Here is a 26,685-nt window from a genome sequence, read left to right on the forward strand (position 1 = left end):
GACTTCCTCTTTCCTGACTTTTTGGCAGCAGGAATTAAAGGGAGTTGAAGAGGGCCTTTGTTATCTTTTCAGTTATCATCAGCTGCTGACAACCTGGGGTGTGGATCTGAGGGGCCCGGAGGGAAAGGGGCCAGTCTGGGTTGGGAGCCCCGGGCCATGGGATGCCGGGTGGAGGTGGACTTACCCCTGCCAGTTCTCGTGGAAAAGGAGGAAGCTGGGCTTCAGGAGCGCTGGCTGAAGCGCTAGCGGGGGCAGGAAGCTCTAGGGCATGCTCACCAGCTGACTCGGGGTGACCCGTGCCATGGTGGGGGGCCTCAGCCTCCCCCCGAGGCTCCTCTCCCGAATCCGACAAGTCTTTTTGCTCTGCAGAGGACTGGGAGCAAAAAAGACAATTTTCCTTCAATGTAAATAAAGCCAGCAACGCGGGGCAGGGGAGGGGGGCAGGGGAAGGTCTGGAGATGCTCGGCCTTCAGCTCCTGCCCGGGAGGTCAGGCCAAGAGAGCCGGCACATGCTACCGCGTTCTGCTCCACAAAGCCAGCCTTCCACACTGACAGAAGGGCAGTGAGCGCGGACCTGCTGCTGGCGGACCTGGTAGGGAGCTCTGAGGTGTGCAAGAAGCTGGGCCCTCCTTCTGAAAACTGCAAGGTGGCCCCTGTGGCGCAGAGATCCTCTGCCGATGGCAGCGACTGAGGAAACATCCCTGTGACCAAGACGGGGGCGGTGCCTCTAGCAGAGGGGAACAGGGGCAATTGTGTCAAACTGTCCCCAGGGCTTAATTACCCATCCACTCAAACATACTCGTGAGGGGAGGTGGGCGCCAGCACCCTGTCTGGCCACTGGGAGAGCCAGGGCAGCGGGGCCAGGGCTTCTGCACTGGCTGCGGCCCCACCAGCACCTTCCCATCTCTGCCGCTTAAACCCGAGAGGAAGGGAACGCTTTCTGGCTCGGCGAGCGCAGGTGTGGGGTGACCCCGCGAGTTGGCAGACACACAGAGAGCCGGTTTTGTATCAGTGACAGGTGGGTGGGGCTCCGGCTGAAGGAGGGAGCCCCTCGGCCTACAATTCTCCCAGACTCCCACCGCACATTCCGAGCCAGGGCTTATCTAGAAAACAGCCAGGGTAAGGGGAAGCCGGTCCCCAAAGTCTTCGTCCTCAAAAGCACAGACCCCCCCGGCATCCTTTGAGGTGGTTCTTGGGATTCTAAAGGGGCTTCCATGGGCTGAGGGCTCTGTGGCCAAGATTCTTCTTGAGAGGTGCGTTACAGAGCCGGTGTCCTGTTATAAATACATGGGCTCCGGTCCCCAAGCCTCCTGCCTGGCATTGTCCACCACACGTTTCTCTCGCTTTGTGAACTAAATGACCACGGGGCCACCCTGCCTCCCTGCAGACACGGTTGTGTTCTTCCTGCCTGTGAAGTGACTGAAACCTCTTTAGATAGGACTTGGGACTATTTTTAAATGTGTGAGCCTGCTAGATGAAAGGAACTACATAGAGGATTTTAAGAGAACTTTCAAACATTCTTATGAAAAAGCAAAAGCAACACAACTCATCCATACATCTAAAAAAGCCACCCAAATCGACTCTTCCTATGCAGGGGAGAGCCAAAGACATAAAAGGCCCTCCTTCCCAGGCCATTCCTCAAACCTGTCCAAGGCACCGAGGTTGGTCCACGCACCAGTCTGCTGCTACTTTATGGCTAGAGATTTAACACCATTTTAAAGAGAAAATGAAACCCAGAGCTCTAGGGGAAATTGCCTATCTCTGTTCAGAACCACTTGGATTTTTTTTTAAAATCCCTGCTTTACGAATATAAATGTAGAAATGCCCTCATGGCATGGCAGACTAGAGATGAAGCCTAAGTCGGAGGACCAAAAAGAAATACAAATGCCATTCCAGCATTTTCTCCTTGGGTCTGAGTAAGCTCTAAGGAACCAAGATAGAGCCTGTAGTTTTTCAACATGTTTGTTAAAATCGGACATCGAGATTTTGGCAGGCTTTGACATCATCCTAAAATATACGTGGCTGACAAAAAACCACGCATACAGGGTACGCTTGTTACACACACAGTAAGCTCCCAGTGTTGTCGGTGACACCCTGCTTCCTGCCCAACTGCTGCTGTAACTGCTTTCTGCCTTTTTGCTAAATGGACATTATCCTGCCAGTGCAACCCCAAAATCTTCTGCCTTCAGATTAGCAAATATTTGGAAAATAGAGTAAATGAAAGAAACGTTCAGTCGTCACAAACAGTGAAACAAACTACAGAAGGAGATTCAAATTCTCTTCACGTTAAAGGAAAAAAAACTGTCTGTCTCCATTCAAGCCAGTTAAGAAAAGGTTTCATTTTTGCCCCTAAAACACAAATGCGTGGAAATGCAAGCATTTTGTGAAGAGCGCCATCTTGAGGAAGCTCAAGAACAGGAAAGCAGTAGAGACAGTTCCTGTGCTGTCAGTCTGGCTCCAGGTTTGCATTTCGGGCGTCAGGACTGGAGTTCCGCTGCTGCCCGATGCTCTAACACGGAACAGTGGGAGGATCTGACGACTTGTCCTGAGACCAAGGGATGCCACCGGCAGGCCACCACCACCAAGCTGTGGTTTGCTGCAAATGCAACTCCAACTGTCTATGGGACTGACGGAAAATCTTGTGTGTCTTTGTCACCAAACCAACACCAAAACGTCTGGGCTGGCAGCCTAATTTTTTTCTTTTTGATTTCAAAGCCTTTGAAGGGGGCTGTGGGCTCTTGGAGTGCATCCCACTGGGGCACTGGTGGTTTAGAGATCATTCACTGAAAGAAGGTAATGCTCCCACAGTTGACAACGGGACTTCTTGATCTTTGTGGATCAAAAAGTGGCTCAAAAAACAGCTGTATGGGAGACCTAGGTGACAATTAGGAAAATTTCAATGTGGACTATCTATTAGAGGGTATTTCTGAATTAATTATCATTTTCTCAGGCGTGCCCATGGCACTGGGGCCATGGAGAAGAATTCCTAGGAGACACTTGTGCTGAAGTATTTAGGGGAAAACTGTCAGGTGGGTGCAACTTATAGTCGAGCGTTTCTGGCATTTATGATAAAAATGTTAATGGTGAAGCCAGGTGAAGGATACCCAAGGGTCCACAGTACCATTCTTTTAACTTTACTGAGGATTTGAAAAAATTTTCAAAAACAGAAAGTTGAAAAGGGAAAATAAAAGCTCCCTCAGAAAAAAACAACGGCAGCCTGAACAGATCTTCCCAACTCTTGCTACTGTGGCGTGAGGAGGGAGGGCTGAAATCGCGGCAAGGGGGGAAGCTGGGAGGGTCTCAAGGTGTCATTTTGTGAGAAGTGTCGTGGCCACTCCTTGCAGACCTACCTTCCCGTCGCTTCCCCTGGGCTGGGGAGCCACGCGGCCATGGAGCCGGCTGTCCAAGCCTCTCCACTTCCTTCCCGCCCGACGCCTGAGCTGTCATAGCAGCAGAGAAAGGAGGAGGGCTCTGTGTCCACTGGGCAGCCGCCCACCCGGCAGCTCAGAGGGCGGCCCCGACGGACATGCAGGCTCCTCCGGCCTCTGCCGTTAGACGCAGAGGTTTTCCGTGCCCTTCCGATGATCTTGTCACACAAGTGTGACAGCAGGCGAACTCTGAAGAGCTGGAGGTCAGTTATTTCTAGAAGCCCATTTAGAGCTGGCACCGAGTCAATATTTTGATGCGCACGTTTTCACGGTGACGAGCACCTCCCTGGAGACTCTTCGGGTTCAACCTCACACCGTTTATGTAATTGGCATCAACCTTCTGAAGGTGACACGTGTTAAGTCAGCCTTTGAATTACGAAGCAACAGAACCACCTCAACCGTGAAAACAGTACTGAAATAAGAGTTAGTCATTTTAAAAGCATTTTAAATTCAGTCAAATAAACATTACGTTTTAGCGTTTCACCCTGCTGGCTGTCAGAAAGTCTTCAGGTTTTAAGAATTATTCATTCCAATTACTTGTTTCAAATCTGGGTTGGCAAACTTTTTCTGTAAAGGGCCAGATACTAAATATGTTCGACTTTGCAGGCTAACTGGTCTCAGTCCAAACCCCTTCACTCTGCTGTGGACAGCACAGGTGTGGCCTCACCTCTCTGCACGGGCCAGGCGGGGCCGAACGCCAATAAAGCTTTATTGACAAAAACAGCAGTGGGAGCAGCCCTCTTAGTTGGCCGACCCCTGTTTCAAACTAAAAGTGGTTCAAAAGAAAATCATAACAAAACTCAAAATTCTAGAAAATCCCGATTTTACGGAAAACCTAAGAGAAGTGATTTTACATCTGAAGCAGAAACCAAACACACCCACCTCTAAAAGCCAGAAGCACATCAAGCCCCTTCACAGTGACTGAACTTCCAAAGGACAAATGATAAAAACACATGTATGCACTGGTCAGGGCCCAAGGGAGAGGGAACGGCAGAGGTTGATGTATCTTGAAAATACCACTCGGAAAACTGAAACCAAAAGGGAAGAACATTTCCTTGTTTTGTTTCCTAAAAAGATTCTTCGGCATAAGAATTAACAACGGGAAAGATTAATTTGAGAACAAGCCTAGCAGATGAGCCCCGGCTGACACAGAAGACACCCTGCGCGGGGGTGCGGGTAGGGGTCTCAGGGCAGCCGCTTCTCCTTCCCGCACCCTCCACGCACTTGCGCCCTCCCCGGCACAGCCCTTGAACGCTGGGGCTGCTCTGTTTTCAGGCCAAGGGGCAGGGTTTACAAGCAGCAGCTGGGCCGCCAGGAGTCCCAAATCGCCAGGCCAGCAGCCCCCAAACTCAAAGCTGGCCACCCTGTGGGGGGACTGGATATCCATCCGAGCACCTGGTCTGTGCGTCACAGCCCTGAGCCGAGAAGCCCCTCAAATGCTGTCCTCATCAACAAGACGCACACGGATTTCAGAACACCTGCATCAACGCAGCGCATTGGTCACCCTGAATGAACATGACATCACACCTGCTGTCATGTCCCAGGCATGAGGGCAGGGACCATCCATTTTTTTGACAAATAGGGGGAGTCCTCATACAAGCTTGGGAGGCATCACCACAGAACACCAACCATCTCTGGACACAACCCGGACCTTCCAGGCTGATCCGTTCAGGGAGGGAGACAACCCCAATGACTTCAAGATAAGCAACCACACACGACTTTGTGGGAAGGCACCGCCGCATGCACCCACTAGTCCTCTGATGGGCTGCTAGCTCATCACGATGAATTAGGCGAGGTACATCAGGGAAAACAAGACATTTAAAGCCCAAGAAGGGGGAAGCAACCTAACAAAGATGGGTGGTGAATATATAATGCAAGCTGACTACTAATTGTTCAAAATGCATTTATGGCAAGTTGGTTGGAGCCAAAAAAATCCCGCGAAAATCTTTAAAGGTCCTACTTGCCCCTTAACCAGCACTGCTCCCTCTCCTCTCCTCCCTCCCCCCGTCCCCGGCCCCCTTTCTCTCCCTCCTACCAGATTTCCTAATGCACAGCAGTACTTCTAAAGCAAATCATTAGGAATGAGAAGGAAGCTGATTCTTCCACTGCTTTTTTAAAGCAGGGTCTCTGAGCCCTGTCCATACACACCCCATCTTAACCTCGTGCCATGGTAACCTAAAGCCACCGGGCTTTTTCTCCATGGCAGAAGGTTCCTCGGCCATGCGACCTGGGGAGAGAGAGCTTGGGGAGAAAACAAGGCAGAGTTAACCACGTGAAGGGAGAACATACCGGCCCCTTACCTTTTGTCCTTTATCCTTCTGAAACACAAAGACGGGCGGAGCAATGGCAGGCTTTTCTGCAAAAAGAAAAATTGGTGTTTTTCCCCCCAACACTATATTCGTACAGTAAACAAAGCTACATTCGTTTGTAATAAGTAAAAACAAAAAACAAACCTGGTATAAAACTAGTAACTCAAAAGATCATCAAATAGCTTAGAAAACAGTTTCTTCACATGGATGAGGGGAAGTGTTCAGTGTGAAAAACTCTACACAGTGGTAGGATACGTGCACTTTTCTGTGTGCATGTACACACCAATAAAAAGGTTCCAAGACTCACTCAGAACAGGCCATGTCACTGATGGAGGGAGTGCGGTGTGGATAGTGGCAGGCTGCAGGGTGCCCGGGTGGCTGCTACTCAGCGCCACCAACCGTGGTGCTGCAGGAACGAGGCGCAGAGATGTCAGGTCCCCAATTTCAAAGGCTGGAGACTAGTTTAGTTTTTCCATTTTTTTTTGGTCGCGCCATGTGGCTTGCAGGATCTTAGCTCCCCGACCAGAGATTGAACCCGGACCCCAGCAATGAAATTGTCGATTTTTGACCACTGGCCCGCCAGGGAAATCCCTAGGTTTTCAATTTTTCCACATCTGCAGGCCAGCTGAGGCCAGGGATGACCCATTTGCAACCTCTGCCCACGGGACGCATGCTCTTTGGAGAGCTTACTCCGCTCAAGTCAGCCCTGCATTCCACCTGGGTCTCTAAGTGAGCGCCCGTTAAAAAAAAAAAAGTGTGGAGTTGTGAGAAGTCTGAAAGGCCATCTTGCACAGCTGCTGCTGAAGGAAGAAACCCTTTGGGATGCTGTCACTGGACCAGGGAGATGCCGCCGGTCGTTCTCAGGCAGCTGAGTCCATGGCTCTTGGCCACTTGCTCGAGCGGGCGGCCGCTCAGGAAGGCCCTGCCGCTGGCCAGCGGGTTCTGGACGAGGACTGCCTTAACCCGTGGGGGGGCCCAGAGGCGCCTGTCTCACTGCCTGGGGCCGGGGCGCGTGGCTCTGGGTGCGCTCATGAGTCCTGCGGGCGTGCCCGGGGCCTCTCTCAGTACTCGAGGCCTGGAGAGTGGCGTGGATGGGAAGCCGGGGGATCACGAATTTGGGGAGCACTCGCACGACCCTTCCCCCTCCCTCAGTTGTGGGGAGCCGAGGTGAACCAGGAACCCGCACTCACACAGCTTTAACCCGGCAGGACCACTACGCAGGAGGGGACACAGTTTGCAGGCCATGAGAGCGCTCGTGGGGGACGTAGTAGGAGGGTGTGGTCTGGAGCATCAGGGGAACGCTCCGGAGAAGAGGCAGCTGTGCTGAAGCCTCAAGGAGAAGAGTGAAGGGAGAGGGGCAGGTGTGAAGGTGACAGGGAGCCCGAGGGGCGGATGGTGGCGACGCGAAGGATTTGGGACGGTTGTAAAAGGAGTGGAGGAAACACAGAACAGAGTTTGGGGAAGGGGGCGAAGGCGATCACCCACAGGAAAGAAGACAGGGGGCGGGAGGGACAAGGTCTGGGAGGCAAAAGGACAAGTCCGAGATGGGCAAATGGACACTGTCCCACTCCCCACCCCCAAAATTCCCACCCTACAGAGGAGTAGGACAGACGCCAATCTTCACTTTGGGGCCACAGCCCACCGACGGTGACCATTCCCTCCGCTGTGCTCACTGAAGCCTTGTGGCACTTGGGTCCGATTCACCACGACAGTCCTCCCCAGGCACAGCCCACGCAACCACTGGGGTGAATGACATCTAGGAGACCAAACTGCCACAAGAGAGGAGGGTGGAGGCGTGGAAGGGTCTTCCACGCTTCCCAAGACAGCTGTCTCCCCAGCACAGATGCACAGTTGCTCCACAAACCCGGGGGATCGAATGAAAGCATGAATGTGCTTACTGCTGGGCAGTAAATGACAGCAAAGGAAAGCTGGAGGGACTCTGGGGACAGCTGCAGCTTCTCCACACCATGTCTACCACGGGCGAGCCCAGACACCTTCTGGCGCTGCCCTTTACCCCATAAGCCTAGCACCCGGGGCTGTGGGTCCAGACTCCAGCCTCACTTCTGCAACCGACTGCCGGCCAGCCGCAAGGCTCGGGGGTGTGCAGGAAGGAGCTGGGATTTTGGTCAGCCTAGGGCCCCCGCCTGCCCCTCCCCCCGCCTTCCTCACCTCCGTGGTTTAGATGGAGCCCAACCTGGCTCCAGGCTCAAGGAGGAGAATACTGCATGCCCTGGCCCCAGGGGACACGGCGGCACATGAATAAGGCCAGGCCGCTGCCAGCGAATGAGACTCGGGTCCAGGACTTCCGTTGGAGCTACTGGGGAAGGGGTGCTCTTTCTCTGCTGGGGCTGCCAGCAGCTGGGTGTCACCGCAAGGGGCCCTGGAGCAGAGCCAATCCAGCAGGAAGCAGAGCTGGGGATGGAGGAGGAAACTGAACCCTGGAGACACGGCTGGAGGCCCTGGGTCAGCAGGCCCGAAGCTAACCCCACCCCACCCTGACTCTTCAGTAAGGCCAGCAAATGCTGATTTTTGGTTAAGCTGGCCTGAGCTTGACTTCTGTCTGTCCCTTGTCTCTAAGGGCCTCCGGCCTCTCCGGGAGAAGAGGCCTAGCCTCTGTAGACTTAATTAAACACACACCATACCCTGTAGAAGAAACCTAGGACTGGCCTCACAGTGAAGCCAAGATGCTCTCTTTCTCTTCCTAGCAGGCATCACCACCTGATGTACCGTGTGTGTGGGTTTATTATGGTCTGTCTCCCCTAGTAAGGGATCAACTCCATGAGATCAGAGCCTCTGCCTCGCTCCCCTTGTGTCCCACGGTCTGAGAACAGTAATCGGCACCCTGCAGGGATTCAACAAATATTTGATGGAGGGATGAGTAAGGCAAGGGGGGCACTGAGAAAATGACTGCCAGGCTGTAAGGAAGGACTGGAACGGAGAGGAAGCATCTGAGTGGTAGAGGAAGAGCTTCCTGGTGCTGGAACTGTGATGGCTGATGTGCAGGCACCCAGGAGGGGCTGCCTGTGGGCCCCCGGGGCAGGACGGGAACAGAATTAGTTTCAGCAGGAGGCTGCCTCTGGTGCAAAGGTCCTGCCCAGCACCTCCTGGACCACACGGCAGTGTCTGGGCGCAAGCTGGGAGCGGTCCCATCTGCTGGAGGAACCCTCCTGCACGACAACGGGGCATGTCGCACGGCTGCGGGCAGAGGCCAGCGAGAGGGGGGCATGGGGCTCTGAGCTTGGAAAGCAGACCTACCCTCATCACCTCCACTGCTGTAGTTCAGACCTCCCTTCTTTCTCCGCCTCTACCCTCACCCCCTGAAGTGAGGCCTCCACAGAGCAGCCAGAACCACTGGTGTGAAACTCACACTTTCAACTCAGCAACATCCTCCCAGACTAGGGTCGAAGGCCATTCAAAATGGGCACCCCGCACCGACCATGACTGTGGCACTGAAGAGCCCCCAGCATGTCCCACACTTCTGGACTTCTGCCTGGCTTAGTCCCTCTGCCTCCAAGACATTCTCATCTTCTCTTCCGTGGCAGACACACATTCAGGTAGAGACACCACCTCCTCTAGGATGCTCCCAGTTTGAACTGGGCTCCTGAAGCCTGCTCTGGCTTATATCCTGCATGGGTTACACCAAGGGTACCTGTCAGGGATGCTGAGAGATCACAGACACAGCATCTGAAACAGCTCTGCACGCAGCCTGTCACCTGGTGTGTGCAGTGTAAGAACCGTCCAGTAAATGTTTGAACTAAACCCCTTCTGTACTTCTTCACACGGGTAGCACCAGCTGCTATGAGATCACATAAATATTTATGAAGCCCTTGTTCTGTGCAAGGCATCACAGGAAAAATGCAGAAAATGCGGAAAGGGAAGCCAGGGGCAGAAAACTTCAGGGTAAAACGTCTGATGAAAAGGGAAGGGGTGTGTCTGTTTACGTGTGTGTGTGTGTGTGTGTGTGTGTGTGTGTGTGTGTGTGTGTGTGTGTGTGTGTGTGTGTGTGTGTGTGTGTGTGTGTGTGTGTGTGTGTGTGTGTGTGTGTGTGTGTGTGTGTGTGTGTGGCGCGCGCACTCATGCTATTTGCTTATTTGCTCCCCTGGCAGTATCCTCTCCTGGACCTTAAGCTCCATAAGAGTGGGGCCTCTGTTGTGTTCGCCTCTGTATCTTCAGAGCCAAACGCAGTCTCACACATAACACGTGCTCAACAAGCAGTTAGAGAGCAAGCGGAACGCCGTGGGCCACACGGGCTGGGGCCAGGGAGGCCTGGGCCCTGGCAGCCCACCTCGCGGGCCACAGGGACCCCTGCGGAGGGCAGGTTTGGGGGACAGAACTTTGGTCAGTTCTCTACCAAAGACACAAAGCATCAGAGCCACGCGTGTTTCATTTCTGCTCATCCGCTTTTAGGGCCCAAAGTCCGTAAACTGCAAGCTAGTCCCGACTCCACGGCAGCAACACACGCGTGCCCCCTTCCAGGCAGACTGTCTTTAACTGTCCCACATCACCACTGCTTCTGGTTGTCACCGAAAAAGCAGCGTCATCCAGCCAACTGAAACCCAAGTTTGGGGAACGAACAGGGGACAGAAGCAACGAGGCTCCTTGGACCTGCCTGAAGCCCCAGTCCAGCTTTTCTTTCACAAGTGAAGGGAAAACCACCACCAGAGATTTGTAGAGAGACCTAGGCCACCGCAAAGACCTAAAATATTAAAATGTTAACCAAATACAGGTTATTTGATCCAGATTCTGTCCACCGGGTGTTTTTTTCTTTGTTTTTTGGTTCTGTGAAGTGCTCCCTGGGACTTCCCTGGTGATCCAGTGGTTAAGAATCTGCCTTCCAATGCAGGGGACGCGGGTTCGATCCCTGGTTGGGGAACTAAGATCCCACAAGCCGTGGAGCAACTAAGCCCGCGCGCCAAGTAGGGAGAAGCCCGCGCACCACAGCAAACAGTCCGCATGCCACAACTAAGACCTGACGCCGCCAAATAAATAAATTCTCCTTGATCAAATTAGTCTGTAAAAAAACAGCCCACCTGGAGCGTTGAATAGACTCATCAACATAAGAAGGGTTAAGAAAACCAACAGTAAAGAAAGCCGTTTCACCAAATGTTCCCCAAAGTTATCTGACCAGGCAACCCCTTTCCAGGAACACCGTGACGAGGCCTGAGAACTGTGGGTGACTGCGGCCAACATTGCTGTGTGAAGTGGGGTGGGATTCGGAACCCTCAAGTCACCTCAAAGAACAGCCCTGCTCTGGGTGGTGCAGGCACTACCGTCTGGGACACGCTTGGTGAGTCAGCCTCACCTCAGCTTCCCAAGGTGCCGATGCCAAGTCCAAGGTGGCTGCTCTTGGTCTGAACCCCTCCCCCATCCTCCTCCACACGCCCCTCCTCAGCTCCTGTGCCCCAGATGGCTCCCTGCCTGAGCCCAACCATGATCCCAGCTCCCAGCAAGGGAAAACCCCTGCTTCCCCGATCCCCCAGGTGGCAGCGGGTGGTGGCGAGGAGGCCGGGGACAGACCTGGACAGGCTGAAAGGAGTAGCCTCTGGTGACACCCCTTGGTGACATCCCGGCCCACAGCATGGGCTCTCCCTCCTGTCCCCTGCCATCCTCCACCCAACTGTCTGCTTTGGATGTAAACCTTGGGGCAGCTCAGCTGTGATCCCCAAGGACCAGGACTGGGTTCCGGACCTGGTCTTCACAGTCCTGGTGATAAGCACAGACAGGTAAGCCCAGGTGTGGGAAGTCGCAGATCTCTGCTCCTGTGACCCCTCTGCCAGATGTCTGGGACCCCTCCCTGCTCCCAGGGGCACTGGTGACGTGGCTGTGACTGTCAGGGTGCTCTGCCCACCCAGCTGAGCCAGGAAACACTCCTCCAGCTGCACCTCGCGCTACGTCCATAGAGGCAATCATGACAGTCACTTGTCAACTACAACTTCCAGCGACTCCACACATCTGAGTGCCCACTGTGCACCAGGTACCATGCTGGCTTCTACGGTGTGGTGGTGACATGGAGAGACATGTCCCCTGCCTGCCAGGAGCTGACATCAGACTCAGTTGAACGTTACAACACAGGGGAAGCACAGAAGGCACTCAGACCGCGGAGCTGGGGCACCCAACCCAGTGAGGCTGCAGAGAAGGAGCAGATCAGGGAGGGCTTCTTGAAGGAAATGCCACTTAAGCGGAAGGAGCAGCATTTAGCCAGGTGACCAGGAGCGGGGAGGAATGAGGCAGCACTGGAGGAACTGGAAGGTCAGGGTGGCACCACTGGACTCCCTTAAAGACAGACGGGAAACAACCCAGCCCAGGGCGAGAGGAGCGGAGTGCAATCCCTCACACCTGCATGGCCCAGTGTAGAAGCTCCTGGCAGGTAAGCACCAATCACACTCAGGCAGTTCCTATCTTGAGCAAAGGAACCAAAGATGGCTCCAAAGAAGTCGGGGGTCCCTAAGGTGCAGGCTGCCTCTTGACCCAAAGGGCCGTAGACCATTCTCCCTGCAGGGAGCGGAGGTCTCTGGGTAACAAAGGGGTCGCCAAGGAGGCAGGCCCTTCTACTAAAGCAGAAACGACTGACCAGGGGCCCTGGGACAAGGGAAAGTCCTCGGATGGCTTGGGTGGGTGCGTGCGTGGGAAGTTCTAAAAGCCCCACCCTGAAGGCATCGCGGTAATCTGTGTACAGTGTCTTTGTCAGGGAGAGGGCCTGTAAACTGCCTCCTCAGATAGTGGGTAAGGAGGGTCCAAAGGAGGAGGAGCGTTTTAAGAAGCCCCACACTTGTCAGAATTAAAACAGTGGGCTTCCTGATACCACCACTACAAGCAGGCCAGGGTACAGCACTCAGGGTTTCATCTGTGTCTTTTCTGCCCAGAGATTGACTGGTGGCAAAACCCTTAAAACAAAATGCCTCCTGTGTCTATTTCAGACCAGCAAGGAAGGGGACGCAGTGGGTACTGCCCTGCAGCCAGTCTAAGGAGGAGGAACTCCTAGGGAGAGGGTGGGTGACGGCAGCTGCCCGGATGTGAGGAAAGGAGGCCAAGACCCTACTGCAAGCAAGGGAAGGGGAGCAAGGAGCTGGCCTGGACCCCAGAGGTGGCCCCGGGGTAGAAGGGTGTGTGTCCCCACCCTCCAGGGTGACAGAGGTCTTGGGATCCCATCTTCAGACTTCTCCAGCCTCTGCCACGTAGTCACAGAGACGACATTCCCAGATGGGGTTTCCCAGAACCCTGGGATGGTCTCTCACACAGGCCAGCAGTCATTGATCAGAAAATACTTATGGGCCAGGCACCTAGGTGCTCAGCACTTCATCCGCATCACTGTCCTGAAACTTCACAACCACCTTAGGAGGTAGGTCCTTAGTTTACAGAACAGGAACGGAGACTCAGAGAGGGCGAGCGACTTGTCCAAGGTGGGGCTGGGTCTCCAACCCACGCGGGCCTGACTCTGGTCCCCGACCCCCACTACTACCCACGCACCGCAAGGGCAAAAGGGAGAAGTCACCGTCCCATTTTGCTTCCTCCCATCTTTCCCTCTCAGGTGGGCCTTGAAGCTAAGAAACTGGGACTCTTCTTTTGAGAAGTAACATCAGGAATAAAGCAGCTGTCAGTAAACATTCTAGACAAACATCTCTGGAAGAGTACAAACGAAACTAAAGGGTGAGCGATGGACTGTGGGGTGGGCCCGAGGCTTCCAGCAAGTCTTGCGACCATCTGCTTCAGATGAGCGTGCAGTTACACCAAGGGCAGACCCTCAGGCTCCTCGAGGAGAGAATGGAGACCCACGCTTAACGGTGAGGCCCGCTGCGCCTCTGCAGCTGTCAAACGTGTAACCGTGGGAGACTGTACGTAACACATTCACAACCGAAGGTGAAAACACACACATTCTCTGTGTGTTTTCAGCCCCGCATGCAGGCTTTCCTTCCTCACACTATGCACGGAGGCAAGTACACAGAAGCCACGGGCAGGCCTGTCCCTCGACTAGCTCTGGCACGCCCCCGTGGCTGCCTCCAGCCTCCGTCTCTGAGGATGTCTGCTAAACTAAACAGAAAAAAATATGTAGACCCAGGAAAACACACAGAGAAGGGAATCTGGACTATCTTGGCCTGTTCTGTTTATTCCCCTCCTAAATGATGGATCGAACACCTGCCAGGAAATAACCCCCATCTGGAAAGCCACATAGAATTCTTGTCCAAAGTGTCAGCAAGGTAGTTGTGCAAAATGAGCTTTAATCCTGCGCCGATGTGTCTTAATCTTATCTGTGCAAAAGATATGGAAAGCATCTTGCCAACACAAACAACAGTCTGTTAATACGTGCCAACTGCTTTAATCCTGCGACACTTACTATCTCAAGCCTTCGAGTCCTTTCTTTTCTCAGGAATTATTATAAACAGTCCTGTGCAGCAACATAAAGGTGAATTTGTCACCGATGTGTCAACTCTGTTCGCCAACTAATTCTTTGGTGAAGAGTAGAACTGATCTCAATCATGCTGTTGCTAGGCAATACCTCTCTGATTTCAGTGTACCGCAGGCTCAGCTAGTGGGCAGTGGGTCCCTTCATTCTTTTTTTGGTACTTGAATATATTTTTCCTCAGGCAGCTCTCAACTGGTCTCATGGAAATCATAGGGGGGCCCAGTTTTGGGAGATGACAGTATATCTTTCATCTTATACCCTTCTTTCCGGGATGCTCTTCATCACAAAATTACCATCACCTACTGAAACCCGAGCCACTCTTCAGGGCTCTAACATGACCCTACATTTCTGACAACAGCGGGGGTAATAAGCCACTTGGATTTGCTGAATGGCCCTAACTAGACCCGGAGGCAGGCACTTTACATACTCCATCTCATTCAATGTCATCACAGCCCTATGGCATAGAAATTATTTATCGTCTCTGATTTGCAAATCACGAAACAAGACTGAGAGGCCTCGGAGAGACACGTGCCCTGCCCAAGTCACGAAGCTGGTAAACAGCAGAGGTGGGATCAGAACCCTAAGCCTGACTTCCAAGCTGGGTGCCTCACATCCCCCTCGACCCCTCTCAGGCCAAGCCACATCCGCCTTCTTTACTTCTAGAAGCACCAGCCCTGCAGCCCTCTCCGATCCCTCCACCCCTGCCCCACTCACTCAGACTACAAGCTGCTGGGGCAGACCCTGCACTTTGGATACCTCTGTGCCTTAAATCGAGGAAAAACCCCATAAACCTATTAATACATCAAACAAAGTCAGCAACCTCACCTAAAACTACTGAGAAATCGGGGAGCCAGCTTTGACAGCACTTTTCTATTCTGCCACTAGATGGCGCGACACAAGCACAGCTGAGGTGAAGTGGCCGGCCGAAGATTCAGGGGAAAGTTCCAGTGAAGACAGCGGAAATCCCCTCACAGGAAGGAGAGCTAAGGACTCCAGAAAATCTGCTGAGGCTGCAGGCCAACTGATGAAGTTTGGGAACGCGGGCGCTGGTTTCTGGGTGTGTTCAGATGGGCCTCAACCACCTGCGGCTGGGACCCTGGGCAAGTTCACACGCTTTCCCCACATACTGCCTGTGTCTGTCAACAGGGATGGTACCTACACCCCAGTCGGTTCGGAAGGACTGAAGGAAATGATAAATATCAAGTGCTGGGGAAGTGGCTGGCATGCAGTCCGAATTCCACGCTGGCGTTACTACTGTTACTAGAATTCCACAGAGACTGCAGATACACTGACGCCGTCTCAAAGCAGGGGTCTTGGACTCCAGGACTGTCTCCAGTCGCCAGGCCCTCAACGATGATAAACACCTCCCGGTCTGGCCCCTTCCAAGAGCTGCCTGGACACGGGGACACCTCGCCACAAACAGTCTCTCATAATCCCTTGAGCCCTTCTGAGGCCGAGGGGATCACTGAGGTGAGAGCCGACGGCAGGCCCACTAGCCAAGCCCTGCTCACAGCAACACGACTTCCTGAGAACCCACGATGAGCCAGGTGCGAGGCACCAGGCACTGGAGACAGGAGGAAAGGTGAACGAGGCCGCAGCCATCTAGTGGGAAGAGGAGAGAAAAATAAGCAGCCGGAGGCGTGCGGGGACAATGAGGAAACCCTGGAGGCAGGCGCTAGATGGCCGCTGGAGCAGGGCGGTGGGCAGAAGGGGGCCGCGGTGGGGGGAAGGCCTCTCCCAGGCGCCATCTGAACCTTGGGTGTGAAGGAGCGACCAGGTGAAGGTGGAGTATGCCGGGCAGAGGGAGCCCCAAGAACGAACATCCTAAGGACAGGAAGAACCCGGAGGCCCATGTGATCCCAGAGTTCCCTTAGGTGAGGGCAGGAGGTGAATTTGGGGAGGGGGAGCATGGTGAGGAGTCCAAGCAGGGGTGTGATATGATCCGGTTCATTTTTCTGAAAGACCACCCTGGCAGTGGTCCTCATGAATCCTTTCCATTTCTGCGTGTTCTCAAGTTTTGTAATATGACGTCGGGGAAGATCACCCTGGGAGTGGTGAGGAGAACAGATCTCAGGGAGGCAGGAGGAGTTGCCAGGGGGCCAGCGAGGAGCCCTCAGGTGCTGTCCAGGTGAGAAGCGGCAGTGACAGGGAGGCTCGGGCAAGTCTTGTGGCCTTGCAGACTGGGCGAGGCGGCTGGAGCCTGACTATTCTGGAGACAGAGCGTGCTGGTGCCTGAGCTGTGGAAGCACGTCTCGCTCACTCAGTGGCCGACATGGTCAGCAAACACAACCCCCATTTTTCTGACAAGACTCCACAAGCAGGCGGCCCCCTCCAAGTGGCACTGATGATGAGTAACCCAGGCCCTGGACTCTCAGATCCCCGGCGGCCACATCAATGCTGCAAAATATCCTTTCTCCTCTGAGCAAACGGTAGCCTGTTTTCTCACTCTTGCCACCTGAGAAGCCAAACTCTCCAAACTGTTTTCCCCACTCCCGCTCTGCTGTTACAGATGCAACACAGGCGTTAATTCTGGGCTGATGAATTCTCGAAATTCTGTGTGGCAAGCCTGGGGGAGTTTAATTTAGCAAAGGCATTTAAAATGTACTGCAAAAGCAAAGCTTACCTCCTAGACACGTGCATGGAGAAACCACTGTCGTCTCTGTCAGGTTTCAGGAGAATGAGCGCCCAGTGAGTCAAAATGATCCATTGGAAAGGATGAGCTGGGCTCCTAGACTCAGTGGCTGGAGGTGGGCACACTGGGACAGGCCGACTCCTCTTACAGACACAGCCTTGGGCTTCGGCCCCCGTGAAAGGGAATGGCCCAGATGCAGAGCATCTCGGAAGGTCCCCCCCTGGAACTTGGAACAGTGCTGAAGGTCATGGAAAACACTGTTCCCCCTTAACAGGGACATGAAGTCCATGATGCCTACAGCTGCCAAAAGGCCATAATGGAAAAAAAAGGTTGGGAGGGTGAGCCCTAAGCTCTAGTTGGCAAACAGTTTATTCTTGGACACTTTTATTTTGCCCCCAACTCCACCCCTTGGACACTGGGCAATGTCTGAAAACATTCCTGGGTATCACGATGGGGAGGAGTTCCTAACAGCATCTAGTGGATGGAGGTCAGGGATGCTGATCAGTCTCCTACTGTGCACAGGATGCTCCCCCAACCACAAATGATCCAACCCCAAATATCAACTGTGCTGAGGATGAGAAAAAGACTGAGTCAGATCCCTAACTCACATTATACACCAAAGTAAATTCTCAGTGGGTCAGACGGCACAAACCAGGGTGACGCCCCAGCATCTGTGAATTACCTCCTGTCTCCCTCCCGGCTCCGTTTGTGTATTTAAATGTGTGCAGCATCCTAGGACTTTAGTAGATCAGATGACTATGTTGCACAGTCTCTTGGCAGGGGGAGGGTCAACAGAATCCCCTAACACAGGGGTACTCAAACAGGTGCGATTTTGCCCCCGAGGGGACATCTGACAACGTCTAGAGACATTTGGGTAGAGGTCAGGGGCACTGCCAAACATCCCACGATACACAGGACAGATCCCACTGGAATGTCTCAATGAAACTTGGCTATAACCCAAAAGGAGCTTTCTCTCTACCTAGGCATCCAATCAGAAGACTAACAGCCAGTAGTAACTGACATAGATCCGCACCTACCAGTGGGCCAATCCCATGCCATATGTTCCTTTCACACAACAATCCTCAGACTTGATTAGCATCGTTCCCATTCTACAGATGCAGGAATTGAGGTCAAACAATTTGCCCAAGCTCCTGGGCAAGTAAGTGGCAGAGACAAAACACAAACCAAGGGCACTTCCAACTGTGCCACAAGCTATCAACCGGAGCCTGCCAGTCAGTTCCGGTCTAAAATTCCTTTGAGGCTTGAGACAGGGGAGAAACCCACATGGATCTCCTTACAGGCCCCACTCAGGCCAAGCATCTGTCTAAGAGGTGCTACGACAGGGCTGAAACCCAAATGGCAGCCAAGGTCAGGCAGGCACTGGAAAAGGGGGAAGCGGGCCAGGTCCCAAGCAAGTCGGTGGAGACCGCGGTGTCTAGGAAGGCACAGTCTATCTCAAGGTGGCAGCTGCTCCTTAGTCCTGGCAAATCATTACTGTGCAGGAACGCAGGCTGAGGCTGGTTGCTGTTTTTCAAGAGAAATCAGAAACCTGGATTATTCTTTCCCCTGAAATCTCGGAATTCTTAAGTATTGCCTCCTAATTAAAAGCAAACAAAGACAAACCTAAATGAGCCAAATTATATATGTCTGCTTGCCCCCAAAGCAAGGTTACAACTTCTGCCTGTGGTTTTTGACTCTGGCTCCATGTCGTAAAACATCTGTGGGGTCCTAGACACTGCGGACCTCCTGCAACAATCTCCAATGGTGCAGCCAAAGCATCAGTTTTAATTCTCCTCCACAACCTCCTTAAATAAGCGTGAAGCACGGTCAGGGTTAATATTCACAGCAAGTGCTACGCAATAGCACCAAGTGCCAAGACAACCAAGGATGAAGTGGAGTACAGGGACTTTACTCTGAGACTCTGTGCTGTAAAGTTTTCTACCAAGCAGTGCACAGCCACACCGAACACGGCTCGTGGAACCACAGGAAGGTTACTGCACGAGGTGGCAAAAACAAACCCCCTTCAAACAAAACAGAGAACCCCTGCTGCTTGCTGCCAGCACTACCACCAGATCCTGAATAGACAACGAAGCAAACCCATCTGCCTCCTGATGGTTTCAAAGTACCATGGAGAGCTACCAAGGCTCGGCCAGGTCAATACCAGCTGCCTTTCCCAGGTAGTTTCCATTACATGAGAAAGGCCCTTTTCAAGTCCCCCAGATGCATCCCATTGCTCCCCAAATGGCCCCCATTTCCCACTCTACCCCAGCCTATTCTCTGGGCCTGAACTCACTTACTAGGCAGGAATTCGACTGGTACCTAAAATGCCCCCTTGGCTGGCCCCAAACACGGTCCCCGCTCCCAAGGCCATTCTAAGCTTCCTGGCTCTGACCCTAGGAACTTCCTGTCGCCTCCTCTCTCTCCAGCTCCTTCAGCGTACAAGCACACAGCAGATCCCACCGGCCCTCATACCCCATGATGCCCGCAGGCAACGGGACTGCTGGGGTGAGTCCATTTTCCAGTTAACTGGGAGGCAGGCTGGAGACGTGGTGGAGAAGTTTTAAACTTGCAGAACTGCAAGCTTTTCTGTCTATACACAGGATCCCTGTCAAAACTTAAATTTTCTTCCAAGTACATAAAGACTTTAGCATGGCACCCTCAGCTACCGCCAGGCCCCATCTGCCCCGGGTGTGAGAGGCATGCAAGAGTTGACCTCAGGACAAACCCCAGGGTTAATGTTTATCATAACTTCATGAAAACTTTGAAAAATTGCTTCTCACTTCTCCTAAGAATTAAGTTTAGGGCAGGGGAAGGGGGTGGTGAGAATCAAGTGAACTGAGGATTCCAACTGTTTTGAGTTCTAGCTCATCAATAAAAACTCAGCTGCATCCCATCCTCTCTGGGGTTAGGTTTTAAATCAAAAAGTAAGGTGAGAACTGATGAAAACCAAACAACCCTTGAAAATCTCTGGACTAATACTTGGTCTGGCCAGATCAGGGGTTCTCAATGGGGGGCAACTGTGTCGGGGAGGCTCCCCCCACCAGGGGACACTGAGCAATGTCTGGACACTTCCGGTTGACATGACTGGGGGAGGGGGGAGGGTGCTATTGGCATCTAGTGGGTCGAGACCAGGGAAGCTGATCAACATCCTACAATGCCCAGCACAGCCCCACAACAGAGAATTAATCTGGCCCCAAATGCTTAAGAGTGGCGAGGCTGAGAGCCCCTGCCTAGATGATCACACAATCAAAGTCAAGACAGAACCTAAGAGGACGGACAGCCCAGCTCTGGCTGCCTCTCATCATGGGCTCACCCCAGGGGGTGGATTCAGTGGGGGTGGATTCACCTGCACTGTTCAGACTCACTTCTTGCCCTCTCTTGCTTCGCTTTGAGCACTTCAGCTAAATGTGTCTGTAACGTAAGTCCACCACAGTAAAAATAGCTACTATTTACTGTTTATTACCGGGCTGAGATAGGCGCTAAAGAATTTATATGCGTTAATTCAGCCAAGGGTCACAGCAACCATGGGATAGATAAGATCATTGTTATCCTCATTTTGTTGGTGAGAAAACTGAGGCTCAAAGGAGTTAAGAATTTGGCCAAAGTCACTCAGAGAGTACAAGGCAGAGTAAAAACACAAACCCGGCTCTAATGCAAAGCCTGTGCCCAACCATCACTTTATACGGAGGGTCTCAACTGAGGGTGATTCTCCCCACCTCCTGCCCTGGGACACTACACAATGTCTGAAGACATTTTTGGTTGTCACGACCCCTGGGGTAGGGGTGCAGGGGAGGGTGTGTGCTACTGGGATCTTATGTGTAGTCAGGGATGCTGCTATGATGCTCAACATCCTACAGAGCAGAGGACAGGCCCTCAACAGAGAATCACCAGGTCCAAAATGTCGATAGGGCCAAAGTCGAGAACCCTGCTTTATACGGTCTCTTGGGTTTCCACCCTGCGTGTCCGCAGGCTGGCAAGGCGTCATGTGCACGTGGTATCTTTTTTTTTTTTTTTCGGTACGTGGGCCTCTCACTGTTGTGGCCTCTCCCGTTGAGGAGCACAGGCTCCGGACGCGCAGGCTCAGCGGCCATGGCTCACGGGCCTAGCCGCTCCGCGGCATGTGGGATCTTCTCGGACCGGGGCACGAACCCCCATGTCCCCTGCATCGGCAGGCGGACTCTCAACCACTGCGCCACCAGGGAAGCCCTGCACATGGTATCTTTTAAGGCTGGGATCTAGAATCCAAGATCTCCTATAGCTCAAATACACTTTGCTCACCCTCTTCTCAGTCTCTTTACCTTTACCAGGGACCAAACGCTGCCTTCAAAACCCGATGCCGGTCTACAAGGCAGAATAACTCCAGAGACAGGATGATTAATGACTTTGGGATGTATCAGTAGCGAAATGCCAAGCAGAAGAGAATATCCCAGGACACAAGTGTACAACACTCACACACTCCTAGGAGAGAAACATTCCAGTTGGACCTTAATAGTCATGGACTACAGGACTACCAACAAAGGGCCGTGGGAGTTGCTGTCACAGCTGAGATCACCATGGTAAGGAGGGCCAACAAGATGCCGTACTGGATACACAACTGGAAGTGTTTCTTTCCACACAAGCACAGCACTCCTAACCTGTACTACTCAAGCCAGGGCTTCTCAACCCTAGCTGCACGTTGGGATCGCCCGTGCTGTTTTCTGTCTCTATAGATGCCCAGGTGTGAGGACGGATATGATTAGGATCCCAGTTTGGAAAGGCAGAAGCCGAGAGAGCGTCTGAGATTAAACAACAAGTAGGAAAGTACACATATGGCGCAGTCCCTAAAGCTTCAAAATGCATAGGCAAGGAAGTCCCAGTTCACATAGTGGATAAGAAATTAAAGATCCTAGCAGGCTGCACAAGCCCAAACCAGAAATGGAGTGGAGAAACACATGACACCCAATTAAAGGGCGGCAGAGATATGAGAGGCATAAAAGACCACTAAGATTTGATTTTTTTTGGAGACAGCTAGGCCAGAACTAGTGTCAGAGGCAAAGTACTAGGTGAGTGTGGCATTTACTAGGCAAAAACTTTAAGTACTACAAAACAGTCCGTCTTCTCCATCTTACACTTAACCTGTTCAACTACGCAATTTACAATCGACAGCTCATGTGTCAGCGCATATGCTAGAAATGGTGTCCCTGGAAAACAGGAATCCATAATTTTCCCTTTGTGCTCAAAGGTACACCTCACCACGAAGGTCCTGACTGATGGAATTCACTCATTCCTTCAACAAACATTTCTTGGACACCTACTCTGCGCCAGGCACTATCCTAATTGGGGTGGGGGATCCATCAGTGGCAGACAAAAATCCTCACCCTCATGGAGCCTACGTTCTAGAAGCAAACAAGTAGACCTAGCACACCAGTTGGTGGTAAGTGCCGTGGGGCAACATGAAGCGGGGCAGAGGGGATAGGGAACGCGGATACGATTTGAAACAGGTGGCCAGAGAAGTTCTCAACGATAAGGGAACGTGTGAGTAAAAACCTACAGGAGGGGCAGAAGCGAGCGTGGGGACATGTGCAGGAAGGCTGACTCAGGCAGAGGAACCAGCGGGTCCAAAGGCATACAGGAGAGAGGATGTGGACCATGCAAGGGACGCGGAGACAGCCAGAGTGGATAAAGCAGGGCCCGTCGGGGACAGAGTGGCGGGAGAGGAGGACAGGGAGGTCTCAGGGTCTATCTGCCTTTGGGGTTGGCAAACTGTCAGCTGGCTGAAGGTGGAAGGGAGGCCCAGGCAGCGGCAGCGGTGGTGGTGAGAGGTGGTCACCCCCGGAAAGATTTTTAAGGTAGAACTGACAAGATGTGCTGTGGCATGGGAGAGAAAGAGGAGTCAAGGGCGACGTCAAGGTGTTTGGCCTGAGCCATTCAAAGGATGGACTTGCCATTTACTACAAGTGGAGAAGGACGGTGGGCTGGGTGGGTTTGGGGGAGAAAGACAGGGGTTTTGTGTGATGTGGCTATTGGACATCCAAGTGGAGATGTCGAACGCGACGTCGCATAGGAGTCTTGAATTCAAGAAAATGAATGAGCCCAGTACACAAATACACAGAGTGCGTCATACTGACTCCCATTTATCCAGTCCCCGTTCTGCCTGCAAATGCATCTTGTGAATGGAATGCCTCAACCCTCCACTGGCTCCTTTGTCTTATCAAAGACTTGCGGCCTACGTGGCGGGAGGGGGTGGTGATCAAGACCACCTTGATCCACATCCCTGCTCCTCGCTAGCTGTGTGACCTGCCTTGGACAAGTAACTTAACCACTCTAACTCAGCTTCCTCATGGAGAACAGGAGCCGACGGTACCTTCCTCCGGGAGTTTTTGTGAGGAGCGAGGGTTACTCCAGATCACACGCGCCCAAGACTTTGAACAGTACCTGGTAGCACTCCAAATGCTCCACCAGGGTGAGCACTTATTATTGTCATTCGTGCACTCGTGCAGCTCAGTACAAACCTCAGGCCAGCAGGGAGCAGGGTATGGGGGGAAATCAGGGCCAGGCAGGTAGATGGCCTGCCTGTAGCTGTGCACCTAGACACGGAGGGAGCTAAAAATAGGCCTCAGAAGGTCTTGAAGCTACTAGCGATCTCAACGCCACGGCTGATTTCATCAGACAGCGGCTGATGCGGCGCTTTCCCTGGGCCATTCGGAACTGTAACCTTGTCAAAATCGCTCAGCCAGGATGTAAGCGCTCCGCACAGGAGGGGATCGCACAGTCTCTGTCTCTCCCTCTGGAAGTGCAACCAACAAAAAGGGCCGAAAAGCCGCCAGGGCTTTCAGTGGCTCACACCCTGCGGCTGGACCTAAATGAGCGGAGACGAGGCGCGACTCTCGGGTCGCCAGGAAGGACCCGAGGGAACTGGCGGGAACTGGGGGGCTGAATTGGGGGTGGGGGTGAAAACAAACAAGACGTTCTCCATCCTCGGCGTGGGGCAGGCCCGCGGAGGATGAGAAGCCCACAGACCGGGGGGTGGGCCGGCTCGGCAGCCAGGCAGGGGAAGGGGGAAAGCCGGGGTCCCCGAGAACGAGGGGGCGGGGAGGGAGCGTGGCGCGCTGGGCCCGCGACCAGGCCCGGAGATCCATTTACATCCGAGGCCGAGGCGTTGAGGCCGCGCTCCCGCCCCCTTCGGCCCCCGGCCTGGCCTGCGAGGCGAAAGGGCCTCAGGGCCGCGGCCCCCGCCGTCTCCAGAGCCGTCTGGCCAGACGGTGGCAGGGCCGGGGCTACCGGGAGTGATGGGCCGGGCCGGTGAGCCCGGCCTGAGGGGACGCAATGGGGGACGGCTGAGGGACCCACTGGGCCGCTCTCCCGGAGCAGACAGGCCCCCCGTACCCCGGGGTGCTCAGCCCTCGGGCCTGTGGCCCCCGGGCCTCCCGCCGCCCGTCCCCTAGCCGCCGGCTGGCCCCCAACGGCGCCTCCCCTACCTTCGTTCGCCAGGTCCGCCATTTTACTTCCTTAAGCCCTCCCACAAGGCCCCGCGCCGGCCCGGGCTCGTCTGCCTTCTGCCAGAAACTCCCGCGCGTGCGCAGTTGCCAAGTCGACTCCGAGCAAAGCGGGCAGTTAGCGGCTGCGCGCGGAGCCCAGCGCGGTGAAGCTCTCGGGATCCGGGTCCGAGCCGGGCCAAGCTCGGAGCACGCGCCTGCGCATTAACCACCCCCGCCTCCTTTTCCCGCCGACCGAGGGGGCGTGGGCAGGGCAGGGCGCACGCGTAGTGGGCCTCGCGCGCGCCGCGAGTAATGTGGGAATCTGCGTTCCCTGCGGCTGCGCGCCCGGAGTGGGTCTTCATGCTGCTGCTTTCCGCTTGTTTTTCGGCCTCGCACCCTCGGTGAGAGCTTGAACCGTGGAGGGCGCCGCGACCGACGCCTTCTCCTAGGTAGATCCCTGGGTCGGGGCGGGGGGCGGGGCTTTCCACGTGCGCAGTCCCGAGGCCCGGAGGGAGGCCTGTAAGGGGTCGTGGGGCGCCTTGTGTCACCCCAGGCCTCAGTTTCCCCTTCTAAGGGACCAGTACTTTAGGCAAACTTTCTGAGGCCACGTGGAGAGGTGGGGGATGGTTGGGGGGAGTAGAAGTCAGAGGTTGAGGATCACTGGCCAAAGGGAAGGTTCATGGCGGGGCGGGGCACAGGTGTTGATCCGGGACTTGACCTCACAGAGCCATCAGAATGGGAGCTCCAGGACGACTGGCCCCTGAGGCCCCGTACTGAACAGCGCCTGGCACCGAGCCTCGCCGAGTGTCTTCACCGATCACGTGGGCTGATGACCGCTCCCTCCCCCCACCCCCCAGGACTGAGGGGAGAATATTGGACGCCCTGGGCTCATTCGCGACTCACCTGCTACGCAACATCCCGCGGGCTCTGCCTCATCTCCTAAATAGAGCCCAGATCCGCCCGTTCTCCCCAGCAGGGCTCTCTCTCCCTACTCCAGGCCAGACCATTCTCATCTCTCTCCTGGAAAACCCGATAACATCTTTCTCTCAATGCTCTCTTTCCTTTCATTCTTATGAAATAAGCAGCACACAGAGGAATCTTTCAAAAATGTGAATTAGATCAAGGGCACATCTTTTCTCAGTGCTTCCAAAGGGCTTTCTACTGAACTTGGAATAAATTCGAAACTTCTTGTTCAGGCTTACAAAGCCCCCCTGTTTTTTGCTGCCATGCTTCCCCTTGCTCGTTGCAGTTCAGCCATATGGGTCTTTCTGTGTCCTTGGAGCTCACCAAACCCCTTCCAGCCTCAGGATCTTTGCACTGGCTGATCCCTCTGCTTGGGACTTTGTGTCCCTTTTTTTCCTGTTTGAGTCCCAGCTTCACTCCTGCTCCAGTATGATCTGGAGGAAGAGGTCCTATAGCCTGTGGGCCACATTTTTAATTATTGGGAGAAAACCAAAAGAAGAAGAATTGCTCATGACATGTGAAAATTGTATGTAATTTAAATTTCAGTGTCCATAAATGTAGATGTATTTGAAAACAGCCATACTTAGTTATTGACATAATGTCTATGGCTGCTTCTGACCTGCAGAAGCAGAGCTGAGCCCTTTTAACGGACTGTCGGGCCAACAAACTTAAAATATTTACTCTTTGCGGCTTTATAGAAGTTTGCCAACCTCTAATCTAGGACACGTGTATTTACATGGTTGTTCTATACATTTCTGTACAACCAATGGGGTGTGGTGAATGTTTAACAACAGCTGCTTCTCTGGGGGGAGAACGTGTGTTTCTGTCTGTGTTTATATGTGTGCCTGTGTGTGTATAGTTTATTGTAAATTTTACTGTTTTCCCATCACTTTAAGTCTTGAAGACAATAAAACAATCAATTGGACCCTGGCTGGTAGTGCTGGTTTTCTTGGTATAAGTATACTTCAACGATGGCTGATTTCAAGCTACCAATGTGAATGTCACTAGCCAGAGTTGAGCAGAGGTGTGCAGTAGCACACTAGATTTTTTCTTCTTCTAGAGCCTGCTGCTTTCTTGCTGCAGCCCCCAAAACAGCATCAGCATCACCTGGAAATCTGTTGAAAATACAGACTCCCAGGCCCCAACCCAGACCTGAATCAGAATCTGCATTTTAGCAAGATACCCAATAGACACCTGATTTCGCTATCCTGGATTTTGCCTCCGGGCTGAAGGCACAGGCCACAGAGCTTGGTTAGAAATTCTTTTTTTTTTTTTAAACTTGTGGCTCGCGGGCTCTGGAGCACAGGCTCAGTAGTTGTTGACGCTCGGGCTTAGTCGCTCTGTGGCATGTGGGCTCCTCCCCAACCAGGGCTCGAACCTGTGTCCCCTGCATTGTCAGGGGGATTCCCAACCACTGCGCCACCAGGGAAGTCCTAGAAATTCTTAAGGAATAGCTAGAATGTCACTGTTGGTCGCCTGCAGCGTGTAGACTTAG

The 26,685-nt window shown here is 53.5% G+C and overlaps 1 protein-coding gene and 1 long non-coding RNA gene across 19 annotated transcripts in view; one reads left to right on the forward strand and one right to left on the reverse strand.

Moving 5' to 3' along the window:
* The window catches only part of RANBP3 (RAN binding protein 3), a 57,012-nt gene extending 32,617 nt beyond the window's left edge, over positions 1-24,395 (reverse strand). For 7 of the 18 annotated variants that reach the window (XM_049707595.1, XM_049707592.1, XM_049707594.1 and 4 more), the window contains exons 1-3: positions 24,228-24,395; positions 5,729-5,784; positions 185-373 (exon numbers count right to left, since the gene is read on the reverse strand). In XM_049707595.1, the coding sequence (XP_049563552.1) occupies positions 185-373; positions 5,729-5,784; positions 24,228-24,249 (267 nt within the window). In that variant the 5' untranslated portion in view covers positions 24,250-24,395. Of the gene's footprint in view, positions 1-184; positions 374-3,350; positions 3,841-4,310; positions 4,457-5,728; positions 5,785-24,227 lie in introns of those variants that run through there. The other 11 variants (XM_049707603.1, XM_049707602.1, XM_049707598.1 and 8 more) reach the window with 6 other exon arrangements.
* A 72-nt stretch (positions 24,396-24,467) lies between these two features.
* On the forward strand, positions 24,468-26,120 carry LOC117195695 (uncharacterized). Its single transcript, XR_004475467.2, has 2 exons — positions 24,468-24,676; positions 24,953-26,120. It is a non-coding gene; the product is annotated as an uncharacterized LOC117195695 (long non-coding RNA).
* Positions 26,121-26,685: the final 565 nt, after the last annotated feature.

Source organism: Orcinus orca, chromosome 3 (assembly GCF_937001465.1).
Source record: "Orcinus orca chromosome 3, mOrcOrc1.1, whole genome shotgun sequence".
In the NCBI taxonomy this organism is placed as follows: domain Eukaryota; kingdom Metazoa; phylum Chordata; class Mammalia; order Artiodactyla; family Delphinidae; genus Orcinus; species Orcinus orca.